This window comes from Strix aluco, chromosome 8 (assembly GCF_031877795.1).
Source record: "Strix aluco isolate bStrAlu1 chromosome 8, bStrAlu1.hap1, whole genome shotgun sequence".
In the NCBI taxonomy this organism is placed as follows: Eukaryota; Metazoa; Chordata; class Aves; order Strigiformes; family Strigidae; genus Strix; species Strix aluco.
In genome coordinates, this window is record NC_133938.1 from 3,922,327 (window position 1) to 3,941,503 (window position 19,177).

At 42.6% G+C, this 19,177-nt stretch overlaps 1 protein-coding gene across 13 annotated transcripts in view; it reads right to left on the reverse strand.

Annotated features, from left to right (window-relative positions):
- NFIA (nuclear factor I A) overlaps positions 1-19,177 on the reverse strand; it is a 253,806-nt gene that overhangs the window by 102,608 nt on the left and 132,021 nt on the right. For 12 of the 13 annotated variants that reach the window (XM_074831872.1, XM_074831873.1, XM_074831882.1 and 9 more), the window contains exon 3: positions 14,566-14,631. The exons of the other annotated variant lie outside the window; for it this stretch is intronic. In XM_074831872.1, coding sequence (XP_074687973.1) covers positions 14,566-14,631 — 66 coding nt within the window. The remainder of the gene's footprint in view (positions 1-14,565; positions 14,632-19,177) is intronic. 13 annotated transcript variants of the gene reach the window in all.

Below are 19,177 nucleotides of genomic sequence, written 5' to 3' on the forward strand. Positions count from 1 at the left end.
GCTGACACCACCAGTGAGCAAACTTTAATTCACAATAAACCCCACACAAACCATGTTACTCTACCTATTATCCTTTCCACTTTATTGCTTTGAGTTTTCTCTCCAGAAAGCTGTCACTCTATTCTTTGTACAGAACAATAATCTCCTAACTTTGATAACTTTGAGTCCCAAGTAGGCTGACTTCCACCAGGTTTACATGCTAGATATCCTGGTGGCTGGGGAAGAAAGAGACTTTCCACTAGTCACAGCATGACAACACACAGACAGTCTGTCCCTGACTGTCCACATCACTGGGCTCATGGAGTTCAGTCAGGGCCACCCTGAGAGACCCCTGCATGGAAGATGGGGGAACCTCAAGAGGTTTTCTCCAGCAGCACCTGGGCTGTCTCACCTTGGACAGCAGGGTAACAAGGCCAGTGTCTGGAATAAAGCTTTGACATACTGGTGGCAGAGAAGACAGAAAGGGATGGGCCTGGAAGCAGGGTAATGCTTGTCTAGGGATGTGTCAAACTTGCACAAGACCGAGAGCACAAAACTTGATGCTTATGGATGCAGATTAGGCCACTGTAGGCAAACACAACAACTCTGGGCTTACAACTCCTGTCCAGACAGCAGAGTGAGACCCAGTGCAGTGTCACCCTCTCCGCAGAGGCACTGAGGGCTGGGAACTGAAGGGGTTGTTCTCATTGCCTGCTAGCAGAGAACAAAGTGCTTCCACCGAGCACAGAATCTCTGGGTGGCCACCAAGGTCTGCACCAACTTCACCTGAGTTACGTAGGACATCTCCAGAGAAAAACAAAAGAGTGGAATGACTAGCAAAGGCATTGATGAGTCTCCACAAGGAACATGTCACCCCCTCATCTGCCTCTGACTCACTCCACTGGGATGGTGAAGATGCACGGGCAAAGTACTGCACACCTTTAGAAGCAACACAACCCCTCCACTGGGTGATCCAGGCTCTCCTGTCTCCTAGTCCAGGCTCTGCCAGGTCTCTGCCTCCTCCAAGTATTGAGAAGGAAGCCCCACAGACTTACCAACTGACTTCCCAAGGACTGATGTACTTAGGCTTAGGCAGGGGACTACGCTTACAGACAGCAGTGGAGAACCCACACTGTATTAGTGGATAATTCCCCCAGCCAAGTCCCAAACTAGGAGCATAAGTCCAGTGGGAAGAGATGGCTGGACATGGAGACCAGCAGCAGAGCTCGGCATTATGACTGAAACTCTCTTTCTGTTTTATTCTAAGTTTGTGTTTTGTAGGGCAGGATGCCCTGTCTACATTCCTTTACAGACTAAGAATGGACATTTATTAACAAGTACTTGGGCGGACAGCCCAAAACTCTAGACTCCTGGCCTGGGACTGTACGACAGAGAGGGCCAGTGACCCCCATTTGTGTTTACTGTACTTCTACAGACACATGTTGGTGTGATAGGGGCATTCACTTTCTCAGGTTCAGGCCAAGGTCAGGCCAGAACACGGACTGAATTTATTTTCTCTGTGTAATCTGCTCAGACTGTAGCCCAAAGAGGGCCTCCGAGTCCACTAATTGTGAGTGTATTGTGAGGGATTCAAGATTAACAAAGCAAACAGAAGGGGCAGAGAGGGACTTTCTTAGTCCTTATCTAATTTCATGTGCTCATCCCATGTGTGGCAGATATGGTGGTTCCAGAGGAGGTGCCTCAAGGAATTGAGATGACAACGGTCGGATGTCTTGCCCCAGGGGGCTGCCTACAGCCACTCAGACACACTCTTGATACAAAGGTGAGGACCTGAGGTGAATCTCTTGCTAGAGGATGGGCTGGTCAGCTAGGCCTGTGTAGTCCTCCTTCCATGGTGGAAGGCTTGCTTCTCTAGACCCTCTTACTCCTCCCTAGCAGTCAGTCTTGTGTGGCATAGTGCGATACATGGGGATGCAGAAATATGGCAGTGGGGTAGAGTCCTGATGTCTGCATGTATTTGGGAAAATCTGAAGATACCACAGGGGCTAGGACATCAAATTTGGACCAGGTTTAGCAGCCTAGCAGCCTGGCTCACCTGCCCTGTGACAGGCATCAGGTTTGTTCTAACAGTATTCTGCATGTAAACTATGAGACTTTGTACCGTGACTGACTTTACGTGAAAGGCAGACCTTTTGCTGATGAGCAGCAGTCGAGCAGGCATAAAGAACGAAAATGTAAAAGGAATTCCACTCGCAGGGACCTTAATGTTAAACCAAAGCAACTCAGGTAAAAAGGAAACCCATCCATTATGGTTTATAACGCATAAACATCTATTTCTTCTCTGTTCCTTCTGCATTACTGAAATACAGAAATAAAGGAAAAAATAATGATGGATGGATTTTGGAAGATGTAGAGTTCAAGTCAGGATGGATGTGATCCCAACATTTCAGATTCTTATCTCATCGTAATTGGAATAGCTGAACCTCTCTTGTCTGCAAAATTAGGCAAGACATCCTGTGAGAATGGGCTCTTTTTTGCAGCACTTTAGTCCCCAGACACATAAAAGAATGAAAACAAGAAATGGAACAGAACATTTTCACTTTTGAATAATGGCTTCATTTGGGCAGTTTAGAACAAAACTTCACTGGAAGAGTTGAGGAGGAAGTTCTTGCTGCCAGTATGCCCATCCCTAGACACATTCCTCCATAGAGCACGTAAACACTTCTCTAAAATGATAATTTATCTAAGAAACTCCCATTCTGTAGAAGTCAAGAGAAAAACAGAAAGGGAAGAAAGTACACGTGGGCAGTAGATACACTGTCTACTCTTCTACCCTGAAAAAATCATTCAACCAAGTCAACGTGCCATGCTAGATCCACCTTTATTCTTGCAACAAACTCTTTCTTTGTCTACTCTGGCTTTTCAGATGAGCAGGAGAGGGGTGGGTGACTTACTCTAGCAGCACAATCTCAGGTCCAGAGCAATTACAGCATTAACCTGAAACATCTCAGTTTTAAACCTCCCTGAGGTTCAACAGAGAGAGAGATGAATTCCCAGAAGACCCAGTATCTCCACTGTTTATAGAGGGAGAGTGAGAATTTTAGTCTCATAGCTGGTGCCTCATTTTAATGCCTGATGTTAGGCGGGATGAAATCCAAGCCTTAGTCCATACACCATGTTAGCATAGACCTGAAAAAAAATTTGCTTTTCTCCCCATATCTTGCCACAGGCAATCTCTCTTAACATGCCATGCTTCTCTATCCTTACATCTGTATCTGTCTATGTTTGTTTGTTTGTTTTTTAAATTCAGAAGACTGTAAAATACAAGTATTGCTGAGTTATCCTTGTGTTCCTGTCCTTCATCTGGTTCATTTGCAGGAGGGAATAATGATCTGTCACCAAGGTAAATTCACTACCCAGCAGATAATGCCACAGTGTTTCTGCTGCCCATTTCACAGTAAGACATTCTTTTTCAATGATGTTGCATCTCTGTTCTCGTGGGAACAGTTTACGGCTGACATAGCAATAGTAGTAATAACAACTTACATTTATATTGTACACGGGATGATCTCTACTTCCCTTTCCTTCTAATAGTGGACGGCTCCCAGTCCTACTGCAAATGCATCTGTCACGGCCATGACAGACAGAAATCTGGATTCACTAATACTGGGCTGCCTCATTCCTCAGCCATTTGCTCAGATTGTCATACCCTTTCTAGCCCTTTTATTATTGCTTTAAATTAAGTGATGGCCCGCTACCATAGCCCTGCTCTAAGTCTTCCCTCACAAAAATCTGTGGGGTTCCCCTCCTGCCTCAAAACCACAGCCACCTCAGTCCATCAAGCTGCTGTCCATCCTCTCCTGCTTCTCACCTCCTCCCTTCCTCCCGCAGCTCAAGCTATGGCATGCTCTGCTGTACAATAAAATTGGCTCCCCTCTGTATGGCATGGGGGACACGGCTAGCTCTCCGCATTCTGCTATTGGAAACTTCCTGAAAGCAAATTCCCTGATTTTTAAGGACTTTGAGATATAACATGTGGGAAAATTGCAGGTGGTCTGCACTGCAAAGCTGGTCAGGTGGGGACACCCCCCAAACACCAGCAGGTTTTCAGATGGGGATGCAGCTGTCAAAGAGCCTTCTGTTACAGATAAGATTTTAAGAGTAAGGAACCGAGGTAAAAAAAATAACAGGGACAGAGGTCCAGATTCTCTGCGAGTGAGCGTTACAAGCTACATAAGAGATATTCCTCCCTTATGGTCCTGGAAGAAGAAATGCCAGCAACGGGTTTGGCCCACCACGGGCTGGTGTTTGACACCCTTGTGCCTGGCTGGTAGGAAAGTGCCGCCCTGTGGCCTGGCTCACCTGATGAGATGCTGCACCCCCAAAGCACCACCTCTCCCTCTGTCACCCAGTGCTGCCACGGGCTGGGGCGGGGCGGGGGGGGACTGCTGGGGGTGACATGGCACTGAGCCCATGGGAGGGCACACCGCAGCCAGGGCTCGAGGTGCTGGCCATGCGTTCTGCAAAGGTTGGAGAGAGAGAAGAAAAATATCTCGATCCCCAGTAGCAGCCCTATAATTTTCTTGTGCCTCCTTTCACCAGTGACAGGAGTGAGGTGTCAGCTCCTCATGCCAGATTGTGGCTTGCAGCGGATCCCCTTGTTTCAAGTGCGAGTGAGGGAGGATGGGAGGTAATGATTAGAGACACTCTAAAATGATTGCATTAATTGAATCTTATGAAAATGGAAAACAATGGCAGTGTGTAATAATAAAAACCCACTATAACCACGTACATCTCTTGTTTACTAGAAAGTGCTTCACTGACTACACATTTACTCTGGGGCACAGCAGGAAACTTTTCTCCTTTAAATTTAATCAGCCCTCTTTTGCTTTTTTTTTTTCACTTCCAGAGAAAAATACCAGCTATCAGATCTGTGCTTCCCCTCCACTCCTAAGACTCCTCAGTGCAGTGCCTGGAGGTGATAGTGTGAACTCACTCAAGAATGTGAAGGCATTTTATAAATCATTTGGTTTCAGCAGGAGGGGGAGAAGGGGAGAAGGCAAAGGGATGATACAGTTTACAGCACATACTCGGCAGTAACTCCCAACTGTCAAACTTCAGCATTTTCTTCAGTTGCAACAGTGGTTAACAAAAAAATGTTAAGACAGCAGACATGAAATGCACATAGTAAGCAGCACATTTAATCAACTGGCACCTTTCTACCACCCCACCGCCAAAATCTATCCGGACACTATCACAACCCAGAAAAAAAAAGTTGTATAACTGAAGATACGGAACTGACGGAAGAAAAAGGAGCAGAAACGAATAACATGAACCGCTGTAAACAACTTGCGGCACCCTTTGTGTGCAAGATAACAACAGCAGAGTTAAAGGAGTATGTTTACAAGCGTGGCTTGCTCGCCTCACCTTCCTCCTGCCCCCTTTTGCCATGCTCGCTATGTCGTTCCTGGGAAAATATTTGTGAAACATTGCAAATAAAAGTCTCCTTCTCACTTTCCAAGAAACGGATCTGGTATTTTTCCATTTCAGTCACACTATGGCCAGGCTTCGGAGGGGATTTTATTTTCACAGCTCTGTGAGAGTCACTGTAAACTTTCTTTCCATTTCCTATCTAGCAACTTCTGCAATTAAAAAGTAGTATGTGCAATTAAAAAATAGTATCTGATCAGCTATAGAAGTGATGAAGCTTTTCCTGGGAGCCTGGTCTCACCAAAGTGCCCTCCTTTGACAACAGCAACAGTTCAGCATACAGCTTTCAGGAGCTGTGCATTGCTTTTCATGTGCACCTCTTTGCTCCTGCGCACAACTTCAGATTTACAAAATTAAGGCTACTTGGAAAGCACCTGATTAACCCATGAATCTGCAGTACACGCAGATATATAGATTTTTTTTCTGATTGTGCAAACCAAGTATGAGTATGAAGGCTGGAACACATTTGAATGAAAATCACCTTGTACCTGTAAAACCAGGTATGATTCATCCAGGCACTACACCACACAGAGAAACCAGAGGAAGGTGTGAAATAACAGCATACATTTTCGTAGTGTATATATATATATTTGGAAAGGCCTAGAGTCAACAGAATACCTCCTGCATCGGTCAGGAAGTCAGAACAAAAGAACACATGAGCGCGAGCGAGAAAGCACGATCCCTTATCGCAGCTCTCGGCGGTGGCCCCGTGCTGCACTCTGACATTCACGGCCGAATGAACCAAGCTCTGGCTGAAGCAGCAGAGTTTTAGGTGCTGGTGGTCCCAAATACAGTGACGGATGAGTGTATAAGTAGGAGGAAAAATACAGTTTATCATAAAGTGCCAGGCTGGCTGGGACTCGAATCGTGGGGGACCTCTGATGCTCTGGGTGGACTTGTTGAGCAGCAGAAAGCCGTGTCCCCTCGGCTGCCAGAGATGGGCAGCCTGCCACCGCACCGCTGCCACCTCCACCTCGAGCGGGAGAGGAGGATGCTGCGGCCGGCCGGCTGGCAAACACCACCTTCAGCCCCTTTCTGTCTCCTGTAGCTTGCACGGTGAGAGAGCCAGCGCTTCGCCAGCTCCTCTGCAGAGCACAGCTCCCCACACACATTTTGAACTTCCAGTGGTTTGACCACAGAGGGCAAAATTTTGGCCAGGGAGTGCTTCCGATCGCGTGAGAGCAGCGGCGAGTCAGCCTGGCTTTCGCTGCTGCGATCTCTGAGTGGAGGGCTCCCACTCACTTCAACAGCCGACTGGCACTGCTGTAAAGAGACACTACCTAAATAGATGTGAAGTAATGAATACTTTGGATAAGCGACTGATTTCAGAGTATGCTTTTATCCACAGGCCCTGTATTTATAGTTCAAGCCTTTTCAATTAATACGCACACCCTAAAAGAATTAAACTACTAATTATCACATTTTACTGTGGTTCACAGAACTTTCATCAGATCCAGTAAATGAAATCACGAGTTCAGCAGAAGAAGCTTTACTGCACCAAATTATGTCAAGGGTATATCATGTTGATAATAAAAGATCACTTGGTTGGAAGCCTAACCTAGAAGGTTGGGGAGGCGTAAAAAGTTCACATTTTGGATCATGCTGCTCTGGTGTGGGCGTTTCGTGTTTTTTTTCTTGGTTATTGTGGAAGGCAATTTTCCTGCAAGTAAAATTTTCCCTTTGTCTTACATTACAGGCATTAGGAAATTCTTACATCGAAAGACAAATAGATAGGTTTGGGGTTTTGTTTTGCAAGTTAGGCCTTGGCATCACATTCACTTCCCACTAATAAACTCCCCTCTGTACTGGACAGAAAATTAAAATGATGCCCATACCACAAATAAACTTCTTTCCCTAAGTGCCCAGCTTCTTGGTGGGCAAGCGTGGTGTTCAAAAGCATCCTTCGGCCTGCGGTCTACTCAGGCAGTAGTGATTACCCTGACGCAACACAACTCTCAGCTGTTAATTAAACAGCAAGTCTCTCAAGAAGATGTATGAAAAAAGAAATGGTTGTAGTGAAAATTGGAGATTATTCACAGCTCCAGCCGCCCTTCCCAGGACCCCAGGAGGACTGGCTAAAGTTAGCACTGAGGCACCTCTCAACATGCAAAGGTGGGACACAGGTAAAAGGGCATGGGGGCAGCATCCTGTGGCAGAGGAGGGGGCAGCAGGCAGCAACCTGGCACTGCTGTGGGGCAAAGAAAAGCCTTGGCCCTGCAGAGCAAGTGAGGGAAACTCACCTCACTGAGGCATGGGAGCTTCGAAGCAGAGGGCTCCTGGCCAGCCCATTTCCAAGCTGCCCTCTAGATAGCCCTTGCTGTTATCTTGCGGATAAATACACGCGGAAAGGAATGGAATGGAGCAACAGAATAAAAATATATTTTGAAATGTCTTAGAATAATCACAGCTGTATTTATGCACCTTATCCACTGGAAAGGTTCATTGACTTTTTCCTGTACACACATATGGAGAAATAAAAATATATACTCTAGCCACATTTTTATTTCTCCTTTCCTTTGCAGCGTTCAGCCACTCCAAGCGTAATGAACGTTTCATGTCTTTCAAGCACTGCTTTGTCATGCTATAAGCATTCATTTCATGCTTTGAATATTTCCTGTCATACTTGCCTTGGATGAATTTTTTGTGGGAATGCTTTGCTTGTGAAGGTTAATGGTTAGCAGCAGTGAAAACTGAAGTCCTCTGTCAATTCTCAAGTCTCAAACACTGCGGGTCACTGATGAGAAAGGCTCTCCACTCAGCCCCAGCAGAGGCTGCAGAAGTGACCCTGATTGACGACTGCGTATCTTGCCCGATTGACAGTCAACACCCTTCGCTGTTGCCATCACAGGGTCTCCTCAAGAGAGTGCCAGCTACTGATAAGCAGGCTAAATTCTGAGCCTAGCAGAGGACCTGCTAAATCCTGGAAATGGTGTAACTGTGCCTCACAATCTGGACCACAAAATCATTTGACTTTGAGCGTGAAACTCAATGAAAATATGGTAATAGGGGAAAATGGTGTTTTCTTTCCTAATTATTCAGATGCTTCTTCATGACAGTCATGAAACTGGCTGGGAAATACAGCTGGATGCTGCAAAGTTTCAGTTCTAGACTGTTATGATGAAAATACTGAATTTCTAGTTTGAATCTATCTGTAATGAAACAAGATAAAAAAAATGCAAGACTAAATCCCACATAAGTTAAATTTATAACCAGACATATCTGCTTTTGTTTCCTTGGGAGATGCTGGCTCTCAGAACTGCCTACATGCACTCTCTCTCCTAGGGGGTGATGAAACACAGGTTGGACCTCATCAGACCTTCATCAATCAGCTGATGGGTCCTGTGAGAGTCAACAGCCGATTCTGTCCAGCCTGCAGGAGGGCAGAAGAGACCAGCCCCACCGGAGCTCCCCTGCTTGGCCAGAGCTTTCAAGCCTGGACAAAGTTCCCCATTGCTGTTCCCAGCAGACAATGCGATCCATAAGGGTGCAAATCCGATCAGAATTTGGTCCTGGCAAGTTACAAAGGTGCAAACAAGCTGACATCACCAGGAGCTTTGACTTCAGCGCCAGCTATGAGATTCCTTATTGAAAATGCTAAGGGCTTTTTTTTTAAAGCTTTTTCTGAAGCAAAGTTAATTTTAGATTAGTCCCTCAGGCTGTGATAACTCCTCAGTGTTGCTCTGTAAACAAGAGAGGAGAGTCTTCTTGCATTTATAAGATTCTGATGCAAATGATCCCATGAACAAGAACACTAATAAAAGCTGCCATTACTGTATTACCCTGTTTGCAACTGTAACTGATTGAAAACTTTCTCTGCAAGGCTTGGTTATCTGCTGCAAATATGGTGTTTCAGGAATGTTAGTCATCTGAGACGATGTACTTTCTTTCTAACAGTACCAGTTTCAGCATTGTGTGTTCAGAGAAACTGCACATGCCCGTGCACTCCTCAGGTGGGAATTAAGGGGCCTACCCGAGGACAGCTGACCCTCCAGACACCTCAACTCCCGCTGCACTTGCAGCACCTCCTCGGTGAGTAAGTGTTGGCATCAAGTTCAGTCACAGCTGAGAGCGCCCACATAATCCCCTCCTTCCTTGCAGCCAAAGCTGTGTTACGCCTGCCATGACCAGCCTTGCCTAGAGAAGCAAAGGAAACTTTTTGCATGTGTTCCCACTATTGCCTTCTCTCTCCCCCCACAGCTTGAGGACCAGAATTTCTTCCTTTATGTTTTTAGGCATGGAAAAGTAAGCATATACTTAAACATTTTTTTAAGATTTAAAACTCAAGTCCAGCCCTACTTAAGCAAAGAATTCACAGATGATATTTACAAGTCCAGTGTAATTACTGCAGGGTTGAAAAACGAGTTCTGTGAGTTACGGTACATCATTGTTTTTTCTTTTTTTTTTAATGTTACAAAGAACAATGTGCCTTTCATTTCCTGCAGTGCTGTTAAGGTACTTGCAGCTCAAAGCAGCAAGAATACATTAAAACTAAAAAGCATTTGGTTTTGGCATTAAACATTTTTATTTTTTAGATAAATGCCTCTCCCTCTACAGAAATTGTTTGAGCAATGAATTTGGCACACATTTGTAATCAGCTGTAATAATGAATGCTGTCTTGCTCACTTGAAATGGGAGAATTTACCAACTTCTTTAAAAAGAATTTGCTAATCTACAATTAAAGTGCTACCAACTTTGAGTTATCAAATCACAATACCACATGCTCGAGAGACATCAGTTGTCTGTAGAAAATGACACAGCATTCTTCTGCTTTACACAGTACACTGTGTGTGTACCTTTATGCTGCAGTTATTAATTCTCTAGTACTACCACATCAAACACAAACATCGCCTGGTGGATGTCTGACATCCATTTACTGACAGCAGTAACACAACGCTGTACCACAATTATTAACTAGTTTGTGCTACACCCTCTTTGCCTTTCTCCAGAGTTAAACTCCTGCTGGAGCAGGGCAGGATTTGACTTTTAATATTCAGTGAATCTCTGAAAGCTAGAATCACAAATATCCCCACTTTGCAGACAAAAAGACTGAAAAGTTTTCCTACAAAAGTTTAAAATAATCCTACTTACAAAAAGAAAATCTATCCGATAGCCGTTTCCACGACTGAAAGAGAGAATAAAAGCCCTAGAGAGAGTCCACGGCAGTGCTGAGCTGGGAATTCAGTTGTTCCTGATCCCCAGGCATGCAGTCACTTCACTACATCAGACTAGCCATTTTGTCATCCTCAGTTCACTGAAAACTAGTTTGTTTATAAAATACAACACCAAACCAGTGCATTAAACAAGCTTTTAAAATCAATAACCTTTTTTTTTGATTGGGTGAATTGCAAAATCACTTTGCGGTGCCAACTGAAATGAAGCTTTTACATACCATTAGGCAACTACAAAAGTGGGGAATTTTCCACACGGGTGTTCCACCCAGCTGGTCAGAAAAAAAAACTCATTTGAGCGAAATATCAGGACATCGGAACATGCTCCTGCCTTTCAAATGAAGTTGCTGGTCTCTTTCATCATCCCTCCTGCAAATTTCCTCACCCACATAACAAACAGACAAATTCTGGGTTTTCCTCCTCTCCCCGAGCAGCAATTTCCCATGCTAACAGACCTGAGAGACAGCAGCACCATGCACACCATTCAGTTACACGTTAGCTTTACCCCTGGTTCCAGGACAAGACATCTGGACCTTGGACCACGCATGCACGAATGAGCCCTGTCTCGCCTGCATGTTTGCTTTTCATGACCATCATGCTGTATCTCTCTCTCTCTCTTTAGAAAAAAAATTAAATACTTAATTTTCTGTAAATTTTTGCAGTAGTGAGTGGCTGCTTGAAAACCATTCTGGCTTAATGAAGGCTGAAGAAAAGGCTAGAGTTGGTGTTCAAGCCACCGAGAGCAGAAGATGTCACCTTCTTCTCTGTCTGTGATGATTCTGCTCCAGAAAATGCAACTGTAAAGCCCACTAGTAAAAAGGAGTGGCTCTAATAAAGAAAAGCTTTTTTTGCCTTGAAATTCACTTTAATGGAGGTTAGACATACAGGCTTTCCAAAATAACACATACAATTTAGAATGATAAATTAAAATCTGTAGTAGGAGGCCTTCTTTTTCAGGGCTGTATAGTTGACCCTTTTGAACCTACATTACTCAAGGTATGCAAAATATATGTGTATAATAAATAGCTCTAGAATTTATGGAGTGGAACAGAAAGGATATTAACAGGCAAGTAGAGAGGCTGTATAACCCTCACAAGGCCTTTAAAGATTTATTTTTTTTAAATGAAGGAATGCATGCATGTAAAAGGTAGTACTTAATCGATACACTTCTTTGTGCCTTCCAGAAACACATGCAAAATGATTCCAAATCTGCCCTCAATCTGGTCATTCCGCTGTTACCGTCAGTGGGAATGAGATTATTCACAATACTATTTTTTTTTTATTTAAAAAATAAATTCCTCTCTGTGTGGGCTCATTCCCACTCTCAGTAAAATCAATTACGAGACTCTCATCAACTCCGGAGGGATTTGGATCAGGCCCTGTGGAAGTGGGTCTACAGCAAGTGTAGAACAACGCAGTTAATATGATTTATTGTGTCCGTTTCTGTGCGTGCAGTTTTTCATTTTCTAAAGCCTGCAGTTTTGCTTTCATCCTCACGTTCAGTAGATAAGAGCTGCAGATCTGTGTTGATCTACACACTGGGTACACTGCAAGCTGGGGGCTGTGTGTGCTGAGAATGAGCTCAGCGTCTGCCCAGGGGGAGCAACCCCTTTAGGGCCAACAGACTGTGTTAGATGCATTTGTAAAGAAAATCTCCCACACAGGCACTGCGAAAGGTGCGTAATCAGTTAGGAGGCTTCTGCTGTGGTGGGGAAAAATACCCTTTAGTAAAACTGAGAAAAAGAAAAATCCTTTTCCTGTTTATTAAAAAAAAAGTACCTTTTGCAGGTCACCAGTAAAGTTCCAAGAATTCACTAAAAGCTTGTTTTAAAAGGAAGAGTCAGGTTCCAAATCAGAGATATTTCATTTCACTAGGCTCTTACAGATTTTACATTATTAAACACTGACATTGCTGTTTTATGGGGCAGTTGTTGAGTAACAGGCTTCCTTAAGACTGAGAAACTGCAGGGTAAGAAGAACTGTGGTTTAATAGCTGCGAAAGAGTATTATCTAAACAAGAAATAATAACATGCTTGGTGCCTAATACATTCTAAATTAAAATGTGATTTAATAAACATAGGCAACATATTCCCCACAAAAAAAATAGCAGAATTGGCAGAACAAAAATCACAGTTTAGTCAGTTCTTCTCTTAACCTCGCAATCCTTTGGCTACAAATTAGAATTTCTGTGAACAGGATTGATAAGGGAAATTAGGCACTGTCTTTCAGAAACAACAGAAATGTTTTAAGATGGTATGTTTAGAGATGAGCAGCACAAAATCTATCAAAATATGAAACCTTTCGTATTTCAATGGGAGGAAAATACAGGAACTCCAAAAGCCAAAATCTTACCAGCCCAATGAGCCCTATGTTTTATGTCCTATGATATATACTGGCATTTTAAAGTTTTTCATGTACCTAAACCTCTTCTTCTTCCCTTAATTCTATCTGCAATTTATACCCTGGTACAAATGCAGTCCGGATGTGAATGCAGCCCTTCAACATCACTCCCACTTTGCAGCTTGTTCAGTCCTAAGAAAGTCCCCAAAATACGCACTGAACACATACAAAGCTGTAGGGATTTGAGGCAAAAGCAGTTAGTTGCTCTGTGAAAGGGTAATCACAGTTGTATTATTATAGATACAGTATTTCTACATGAGATGGATTTACATATCCCAAAACTCGTGACAGGTTTTAGAGACATAAACCCTTCATGCAAATTCTTTTCCATGTATGCACAGTTGACCCCAGTACAGTGGATCCCCCATCTACATTTAGGTCTTACAAAAAAAATCTGGTTATGGGTAAAAAAAGTCAAGCAAAACTATTAATAATAAACACTCACTTTGGGAGACATTATTTCTAAGTCCTAAATATAAGTAGTAAAACAAAACTCAGTTGCCGATGGGCCAACAAAAATTGTTGAGGTCTACCTTACTTAAACATAAAAAGGAAGAGAAGCTGTTCCCTTACACACATACTTATCCTTTCACATACAGTCCCTACAGAAATTCACTATTATTGAATGATTTTTTTTTCAGGTTGCTTTATAAAGCAAGCCATTGGTTCAGCAGAAGCTATCGCTTCCACTTTAAAACTGTCCCAGTTCAAAGAATATTAGTGTTCCCAAAAGTCACAGTCCTGCTGCTACTTCCAAATAAGCTCAAGCCGCTGCCACCTGAAACAATGGTATTGTGAACATACAGAGAAGAAGGAGCAACAAGGTCTAGTTGAGCCTCCCTGACCTGCTTAACCGTAGTATCTACAACCTTTAAAGCACGCCGATATAAAAATACAGACAACTCCGGTAGCACCTGTATCAGTCCCGCAGCGGGTACCTGCCTGAGCAGCTGGTATGTTTATAGGTGTGCAGTCCTGCCCTGAAACTGCAACGTTTGGGAGTGTTGCTGCTCAGTTTTGTTTAGCAGATTTTTGCAGTAGAGAACGGGTCTGCAGAAACATATTTCAAAGCAACCATTTTGTTTCGTGGGACTATCTGAGATCCTGCACTCTAAAATGATGGCTGGCCACATACCGAAAGTTAGGTACCTCAGTGTGTCATGTGAGAGCATCAATAAACAAAATGAAGTTAAAAGCACATAGATAAAAATGAAAGCGATGAAGCACACACCCCTAGGGGGTCATGACTCACGGCCCAGGGATTGAAAGCCTTTGCTACGGAGGAATAAGGATAAGGGTTGCATACAGCAGGCTCTTTAATGGCATCTCCCTAATTAAAATTATTTCTAAAAGAAAAAAATGTCTCTCTTCAGGACTGGAGAAAGAAATGCTACCTTAGATTAGTGAAACGGTAGCATTTTAACTAGGAGGAGAGTACACAACCTATCTGTAGCTATCCCATGTCAATTATTCCGAAGAATCTTTTTATATTAGACATAGGAAAAAAATCTTTATAAATATGGGCTGTTTTAATATCCCAAAGCAGGAGCAGCAGGTAAGAACTTACCATTTTCTGGCTGGTCCTTAATATCAGCTTCACTTGGCTGGCTGGGACTTTCAGATTGACTTGAATCTGAAAAACATAAAATACAGCCAAAAATTACAGGGTCTGCTGTGGAAAATAGATCAGAGGCGCCAGACTTCCTCAAAAGGCTGAGAGTACAAACTAAGGACAGGAGTGTTGCACTAGGACATGATAATGCAAAAGTCCTGTGCCTAGGTAATATTTTTGCTAGAAAAAAAAAGGGAATCTTGTTTACGGCACTACACAGAGTGCCTGGTGTGTGTGTTAGCATAAATTAAGCTTTGAGAATCCTTCTTTTTAGAGAAGGCATATTTAAACTACTCTCCTACATGTTTTTTATAATGCAGCCTCTATGTTGTATACAAACCAGAGCCTTAATCCAACACATAGTAAAGTCTCAAAACATATTTTCAAGCAGGCATATAAAGGTAACTAAGCAACACTACAAAGTCGTGGAGATTGTTGTCTACACATTTCTGGAACGAAATCTGCAAAACTGATAGAAGAGCTGATTTTGTCATACTTTCGCAGTGGTTACAGTACTACGAGATCACTGAAATGTACTGCATTGCCCCTGATTTGCAGTGGTATAAATGAGACCAGATACTGGATGAACTGCTTTAGAACTTGTGCAAATAATGGGTCCTACAAACTCCCAGCTAACACTCTCCAACGAACACAATTTATTTGCCTAAAATAATAAAATGACCTATAAAAGGATATGTGTAAATATGAGTGTTTTGCATTTTTTACACATTATTAACTCTACTTTATGTGAAGATGATTGCTCTTTGGTTCAAAAATTATTCTTAGCAGAAGCTTTAGTCAAACCGTATTTTCCTTCTTAATTATTTCTATCACTATGAATTGGGAAAAAAAGTCCCTTTACCTGTGTGGAAAAATATTTAAAAAAAAAAAACCCTCAAATTACTGTTTTCGCAATTAATACAAATAGAAAAAAGATTTCTTTTTTTCCCCCCTCAGAAATTGTTCTGTAATTTATTGATCCCATGAAAAAAGTTTTTACTGTGAAACAAAACTTAGGAAATGAAACCACTTGCTACTGCATCAAAAACACCCCCAATCGTGCCAAACCTATTTTCTGACTCCACCTTGACTTTGCAGAGTTTAGAATTAGCTGTCTGAAATTTGACCACATTTCAGTGAGAAGTCAATGCAAGATCAAAAGGTCATGACACTTAACTGTGATTAAATTGAAAATCTTACTTCTATTGCAACAGAGTGATAACACCACCCTTTCTTTTTCTTTGAGGTATTAATAGCGCTGGAAGAAGCAGTACTACTAGTGACCTTGGGTCAAGCAATGCTAATTTATTGCTTTAAAAAGGTTCCTTGCTTTTAAGCAAATGAAGATTTTAATTACCGCAGAGCACTATAAAGAAAATGCCTATTTTAAATATTCAAATTTTTTTTTACCTGCTGACTGTATGCATTAGGTATCATTCAGAAGCTTAGAGGACAATCTTGTATAAATTAAAAACTGCAAGTAAAAAAAAGTGCTCACAAAACAAATTTTGATAAATTTCAGAATATAAACATTCAGAATATTTAGCAGAGAAAGCTTCAGTCCCGATACTTCTATCTAAAATCAATGAAATTCTCCTAAAAAGCGGTATGTTTCCCACTGTGTTCAGAATCCATTTCCTCTCTTTTGTATTTATTATTTTTAATAATTTCTCCAGTGAAGCTCAGTGAAAAAAATTATTCTCACTTCTGCAATTTTGTTTTAAATATTGATCTTCTGAGTTATCTTTAACTGAAGCTCAAATCAGAGACAGCAGATAGACTAGCGGGTAATATGCACAGTGCTGTTATATTCTGGACACTAGATTTTGGCAAGAAGTTTCACGTTTCTAATACCGCAAAGGTAGAAACAATGGTAAAATATTAGAAATGTAAAATATTTAGTTAACATTCAAAGTCACCATTCAACAGATTTCATTTTACAGGGCAGGCATTAGGCTTTTGCTTATTTTTCAGGTTTTTCTTTTCCTCCAGCAAGCCATGGTTCAATCAGCGTTTGGGCTTTATGTTTAAAGTAAGGTCAGAATCCCACAAAAATTTATATTTTGAAAAAGTTACTGCAGAAATATGGGACTCAAAGCATCTTTTCCTTTCAAAATTTGAAACAATCCAGGGAAGCAGCGAGAGGGATGAGGGCTCAGTGGCAGCCGCAGTTGCTGGGCTCGGCGCTCTCACCCCCAGGCTGGCACCTTCGCTCCCCAGCACAGCCCTGCAGCCGGTGGGCAGCACGCAGAGCCCGAGCTGCTCCTGGATTTTGAGAAACAAAGTACTTTTGTTTGTGTTGAGTGCTGTTTATCCAACACCAAAGCTAGTGGCACAAGAGAGACTCTACTGGTCGTAGGACATTTGTTTGCATACTGAATCTTAACTTTCTTCTTTTATTACTCTGGCTACTGCGATAACATTTCTCCTAATTCTGTTTTCCTGCAACCCACCCCTTCTGCTGAAATTAAATATTAATTTCTAAAAAAGACAACAAAGGCTTTAAGCACTATTCTTCATGGAGAGGCACGGGGCAATAAAATGCAGGACGAGGTAGAATTAAAACCAATCTATACGGCGGTAGAGATCACGGGAGGCTACCGAAAACATGTACTGGGCAAGCGTATGCTCAGCATTGTTATGCAAGGTGGCATCTTGTGGAAACCCCAGATAAGAAGACTGAGTTAAGGCACTTAGCCAAAATGTTTATATGCAGAATTTTGCTTCCCTGATTTTATTCAGATGCCGCAGATGATCCGGTACATATAAATGTGCCGCCACATGGTTAAGGGATTGGCAAAATCAGAGCCGTTGTATTTTACAGTCTTGCCTAGGACGAGAGAGTCTTGCTCAGCCTCCACCACTCGCTCTCTGCTTTTTCAGCAGTTGGCAGTAACTCCTGTCGGGGCTTTTTTGTTGTTTTGCACATGGAAACTTTAAAATTCCAGTTTTCTGAATGTTTTGTGTTTTGTGGGCTCGGCTACAACGGGAGGGGGAATGTCTGTCCTGCTGAGTCAGTTAGCCAAACAGGTGACCGGAGGAATAAATTAATTTTTGCCCATACATAATTGATATAAATGGAAGATCGTTTTCATAAGCATTTGCATTAAATCAATAAAATCACTTACTATAGAGCAGTTTAACAATTCATTTGATTTTCTCTTTTCTATATATTTGATAGCCACTCTGCAAAACAGTATACACTTTATGCCTATTTTCTTTAGCAACAACACTGCCAGTTAAATTCTACCACCTGCAATAATTAGAGCCATTGGAAAACATACAAAACAAAATATACAGTAGATGCGAGCCCCTCTTGAAGCCACGGCCCCCTGCGGCAACGAGTTTCATTGGTGCCTTAAGCTAAGGCTGGTAGGAAGCCAAAGAATCTGTATATTACAATAAAGTGCATGTTATTAAGGGGAGGATTTAAATGATTTCAGATGGAGTTGGAAATATTATAGTGAGGAACCACTATTAAGATTGCTGATTTAAAAAAAAAAAAAAAATCACCAAGGAATCTAGTTTTATATTTAAGGAAGCTTAACCTTGAATAGCACAATGGGTTTTATTTGGGGCCTTTTTTAGTTAAAGAAAAGTTAGTCGTTGGAATTTTTAACCCTGAACCAGCCGGAGTTAGCCTGAGTATGTACACTGGAGTCAAGGTTACTGGACAAGAGAAGCTGAAGGGGATCTGGTATCAACTGTAATCATGGGGAAACAGGATAAAAAGCATGTCGAACCTATTTTACTCTCTACTTCCAAGAATCAACTATGACTAAGGGATAAAGCAAAAAAAAAGCCCAACAAAACAAGCTAGTTTTTCCAAAGTAGCGTTTCCTACTACGTCTGTATTTTGTGTTCCTCTTTGGATCTGTTTCTTAAGCATATGCTACCCCAGCGTGACTGAGGTAGTTACGCCCGAGACCCTGGTCTGCCTGATCTCAAACCATAAGCAGGCAGGGACCTTCAGCTCCAGGACGGAAGCTCTGGACTTTTCAATACGCAATTTTCCTTTTCAGCTGCAGCAGGAGCGCAGCTCCAGCCAGGCTGCACGACGGCTGTGTGGAAGCAGGGCTCGCGGCGCTGGAAGGGAACGCTCCATTGTTTGGAAAGAATAAAACCTTCCCAGGAAAGTCTGGCCCGTGGACAGGACCAATGTCAACAGACTGACAATGTTGTTCTTTTTCGTAGACCGTGACACAGACGGTGAAGAGTTGTTACGCTCCTCCACCAAAAAAGCCCGCTTTGAGTGTCATGGCACTTCCCAGTGCTAAACCACTTCATGGCTACCTGACTTTGGAGAAACAGGATGCTTTCTTGGGCACTCACACTTTCTCGACACGCCGTGTTTTCCAGGGCGTGCTGAATCCAACCTTGGGTGGCAGTGACCTACAGGCACCGGCCTTATTGTCTGCTGGTCTGCGCAAACCGAATTAATGGGTGTCAAGATTATTTTTTACCTATGTAGAGCCAGCCCCCACCAGAAACCAGGCCCTCGCTAACAGCCAGCATGCTAACTCAGGTGGAGATGCATCTATCCTCTGAACAGTAAAGGTGAACCCCG